This window comes from Eumetopias jubatus, unplaced genomic scaffold (genome assembly GCF_037043125.1).
Source record: "Eumetopias jubatus isolate StellerSeaLion01/CBP00866 unplaced genomic scaffold, mEumJub1_p1.0 scaffold_8, whole genome shotgun sequence".
Lineage (NCBI taxonomy): Eukaryota > Metazoa > Chordata > Mammalia > Carnivora > Otariidae > Eumetopias > Eumetopias jubatus.
This window is the reverse complement of record NW_028274814.1, coordinates 49735034-49739446: the sequence shown is the minus strand read 5'-3', so window position 1 is coordinate 49739446 and position 4413 is coordinate 49735034. Positions and strand designations below refer to the sequence as shown.

The window sequence follows — 4413 nt, the reverse complement described above, 5'->3', positions numbered from 1 at the left end:
GTAGATTTCGGCAGGGACAGGCCTTGGCTGTTTTTGCTCAGATTTGCAGTTCTGCTCTGGGCCAAGCGATCCTCACAAAACCGGCCTGGAGGGAGAAGAGCTGGCTCCTGAAGCTCACTGAGCCAGGAAGTGGTCAGATGACCAGAGCTTTAGTCACTTGTGAAATGACTGGGCACAGTAATGGGCACACCCTGAGCTGCCGGAGACTCCCTCCCACTTAAAAGAAGTATCCTAAGCCTGGGAAAAAGGGAAAACACGAGTGCTAGGCCCTGGAGTCTTGTTAGCCCCCCAGAAACTCCAGAAGGGAAGGCAAGTTCTTCCCAAAAGGTTTTGTACAGTTTCCTCAGGTGCCTCAGGATTTAGCCCATATCCCTCGGGACTCCCCACTGATTGGCTGACTTGCTATGTTTGTCCCACTCTTCTGAACGGCTAACTGCCATCTTTCCTTCCTTCGTAGTCATTGTAAGGGCTAGTCCGCGTCTGGGCCCGTGGAATGGAGAAATCCTTTTGGGAGGTCCGATTCTGAAAAGGAAGCAGCCATATTGTTAAGTCCACTCCAATTCCCGGATATTTCACCAGATCTCCGATCTGGGCAGGAACCTTAACTTTCTCCCCTTCTCCCATCCCTCCCCCTGAAGTGCCCCTCCCTGTGCCCTGGGAATACTCCAGGAATTCTAGGAATCCTCCAGTCTCCCGTGCTAACCCTTGAGGCAGATCACAGGAAAGGAGACACGTCGTCCTTCCAAGATGGCCATCCAGGGGCCCTCAGAATGGCTACGACCTGTGTCCCCGAAGGACAGACATTCCCAGAGAGCTAATGCCACTGACAAAAAAGGAGAAAGAAACCATTTACCTGCAGCTGAAAATGGGTGGAATAAGGAGCATAGAGCGTATCACCTAGCTCTTCAAGACCTGAAACAGAGGGAGAGGAGGGAGTACAGCATTGCGGCCCCACCGGCTTCCTGCTCCAGCCGGTGCTCACCGCCCCCCATTCATTCAACTATCAAAACATGCCGTGCTATCCGTTTGTCTGTCTCCCCAGGAGACCGTACGTTTCATGGAGGGAGAGACCGTCCCAGGGCCAGGCACAAAGTAAGCACCACACTGGAGGAATAAATGAACAGAAGGTCACTAGGGGAGCCCCTTTCCAGAAAACCTCCCTGGCAGCGCACCTCACCCCAGGACCACTTCAAAAGCACATCTGAAACCAGTCTTTTCAGAATTAGATCTGGCCAGAGGATGTTACCTGGAGTGAATCTCACTGAGGATTTACCCACTTCCTTAACTGCCCACAAGGAAAGGAAAAAAAAAAGTTTTTTTTCTTTTTACTTTCTTTGAGAGGGGGCGGAACTTATGAGCAATTGTTTTCTGTGTATTTGGGGAAAATTAGAGGGATTTGAACTCTGGAACAGAAGAGCAAAGGCATACAATCATCATGAATACAATTTAAAGCAATCCATTTATTTCCTACCGAATGTACCCATTTAGTTAACTTCACACACACCTCAGATACTTTCTCTATATAAGATACTGTGGAAAATCTAAAGATGAGAGGCACCTGGGTGGCTCAGTCGGTTAGGTATCGGTTAAGTATCTGTCTGTCTTCGGCTCAGGTCATGATCCCGGGGTCTTGGGATCAAGTCCTGCATCGGGCTCCCTGCTCATTGGGGAATCTGCTTGTCCCTCTCCTCCCTGCTCATGCTCTCTCTTGCTATCTCTGTCTCTCTCTCAAATAAATAAATAAAATCTTTAAAAAAAAAACATCTAAAGATTAACCAGAATGATTCCTGGCCTGTGGCCAGGCCTGGGGCTGACACTGGAGAGCAAGGGATATAATGACAGCTATACAAATAGTTATGGAATGAGACACACGCTGATAAGAGCATTTCCAAGTCCTACAGCTTGCAGGCAGAGTGAATAATGAGAGACTAGGGAATGTGTGTCTCTGGAAAAGGATGAGGGCAGAGAGAAGGACATGCCTGGAGCCTGAACACACAGGCAGGGAAAGGCAGTGACTTGGTTTGTTTGGACTGAGAGCGCGGCTTCCATGGGTGTTGGGTTCTGGCTGTGAAAAGCCTCCCTGTGTAAATATGGCAGGTACTGGGGAGCCAGCGAGGTATGTGAGCAGGAAAATGTGGTAGTCTGGGAAGTATTTTAGGGAGAGGGAGGTGATAGTGGTCCATAAAATGAATGGAAAGAAGGATGAGAGGGAGGAATGTACTTGGGGAGTGCTAACAGGGAGTCCAGGAGTGTGGTGACAGAGTGAAGGCATGAGAATGGACAGGAGCCGATGGGTGCTAAAATAATCCCCTCCAGCTATCCCTGCTTCCATTCCGGCTTCCAAGTGCCCAGGAGAGGGACCACAGCTGCTGTGAGAAGCACAGAGAGCTTTGCACCTCGGGCTTCAAGGGCAGAGAAAATTGTTAGCTGAAGCTAAGGATCTCGCCTTGGAGGTCCCTCACTTCGGTGCCAAACCCACCCCCCCTCCCTTGATTAGGCTCAGCGATCAATGACTAGATTCCTTGGGGCAAGGACAGTCTCAAGCTATCGGTTTAGCGTGTGCGTGTGTGCGTGTGTGTGTGTGTGGACAACGTAACACCTGGTTACTCACAACTTCAGGCAAGAGCAAAATCATTTGACTCTTTTATGCCAGATACAATCTCTTCCCTCCCACAGGCCCAGAGGCACGCCATAAGATGTGGCTCTTCAGGATAAATCAGAATCCCCAGTAACTTTATGGAGATCCCTGCTGGTTTATGATAAAAGGGCATTCTCCTTCCTCTGTGCTCTGTGACCACAGCAAGAAATCACGGCGTGGCTTTCTATATTCAAATCTCCACATTTCTGGAAGGAACACCTAGTTCTCTTTTATAAAGAACACAATCTCACCTACTTGTCTCTAGAGATTTTTTTCAGTCATTTCTTTGCTCCATCTTATTTCGACTCAGAGAAACCCACAGGGTATTGTGTAGAAAGTACTAGATAAGACTCCCAGGGCCAGCTTCTAGTTCTATTAGAACTCTAACCAGCTGGATGTTTTTAAGCAAGATCCGAGCCTTGGGGACCTTATCTGTTCCGTCAGGGGTATGACCTGGATCATCTTGAGTGTTACTATAGTTATAATATTAATATCCTATGATTCTCCCCCCATCTTTCTACAAGGGATTCTCACCCAGCCATGCTCTGTACCTTGGGTGATTTCCTCTTGAGAGTAGGCTCTGTTCTCCATACCATAGCTCTGCTTCATGAGTTGAGGCTTACAAAATGTATCCTCAACGGGGTAATCCATGGGGTTCCGCTGCTTTGTGAGGAGCCGAAACTCAGGTACAACATAAGCCAACAGGAAAACCCAGCCATTGGCCACCAAGGCTGAGCTGAGGATGGTATCATCCCACGCGGGGCCAAAGGTAGAAATCAGGAGCAGGGTGATCCAGGCCACCCAGATGGCGATGGAGAGAAGCATGGTGAGGAAGATGTGGACCCCGTGTCTCTTCCAGCCGCTGAAGGATCCACAGAAGATGAAGCAGGACACGAGGCAGGTCAGCGCCATCAAGAAAAGGACATAGATAAGCAACATGACAAAGTCTTCGTTGCGCCGAGAGGCAGAAAGCTCAGAGAAGATGACGACATTGGTCCTGTTCATGGTGAGGATGAGGTACTCAGCAGCAATGATGTCCTGCACCAGGCTGAGGCCCACAGCCAGGCTCAGCATCACCAGCAGGGACAGGGGCCTCCTCCCATGCACCAGCTTCGTCAGGTTGAAAGCATGAACCAGGAGGCAGGAGAAGCAGAGGGAGAAGAGGACTCCGAAGAGGAAGAAGCGGGTTGGTCCTGTGCTGCCATCAAGTTGGATGATGAAGGCAAAGGTGAGGCCGAAGATCCCCAGAACGCCCAGGAGGAAGAGAAACTGGGTCGGGAGCACTTTTCGCCTGTTGGAGTCTTGCACCTTGCAGATGAGAATCAGGAGAGCGAACATGAAGGCCACTGAGGTCACAGCTCCAACTGCGGCCACTGCTTCTAAGACAATGCCCCAAATTGCAGTGGTATCACAAAGTCTGTGGTACCTGACGTCCAGGCTTGAGGGGCAACCACTAGGGGATGTTGTGGCCATTCTGGTCCTGTGTAAAAGCAAAGTTGGGGGGGAGGGAGAGGTAACTCTTCTAACAAACTCTTGGCACAGGGACCCAGAAAGATTAGGAAAAACTTTCCTATGTTCGGCCAGGGTGTTTCCCCTGAACTTGCTACATTAGATAAAGCTACTAACTTTTCTCAAGCTCTCGTGGCAAATTCTAAAGACCGATGAAGGAAAAACCAAATCTCCCCACAATTAAGCTATACTAATGTGTACGCTGGCGCCAGAGAACTCAGTGCTCTGTTGAGGAGTTCCGGGGTCTCATTTCAAAACATAACTCG

At 49.6% G+C, this 4413-nt stretch overlaps 1 protein-coding gene across 1 annotated transcript; it reads right to left on the bottom strand.

Moving 5' to 3' along the window:
• Positions 1-429: 429 nt before the first annotated feature.
• On the bottom strand, positions 430-4111 carry GPRC5A (G protein-coupled receptor class C group 5 member A). The gene is made up of 3 exons (XM_028119668.1): positions 3190-4111; positions 854-912; positions 430-522 (listed from the first exon to the last, which is right to left on the bottom strand). Exons 1-3 carry the CDS (start codon positions 4109-4111, stop codon positions 430-432), a joined length of 1074 nt encoding a protein of 357 aa, XP_027975469.1.
• Positions 4112-4413: the final 302 nt, after the last annotated feature.

Bases quoted from the DNA above. Each gene is read 5' to 3' on its own strand.
- GPRC5A (XM_028119668.1), bottom strand. From the start codon at position 4,111: ATGGCCACAACATCCCCTAGTGGTTGCCCCTCAAGCCTGGACGTCAGG. The intron at 913-3,189 runs GTACAGAGCATG...CCTCTGTTTCAG, and splicing joins TCAAGAGGAAATCACCCAAG to GTCTTGAAGAGCTAGGTGAT. The intron at 523-853 runs GTAAATGGTTTC...CTTCCTTTTCAG, and splicing joins CCACCCATTTTCAGCTGCAG to AATCGGACCTCCCAAAAGGA.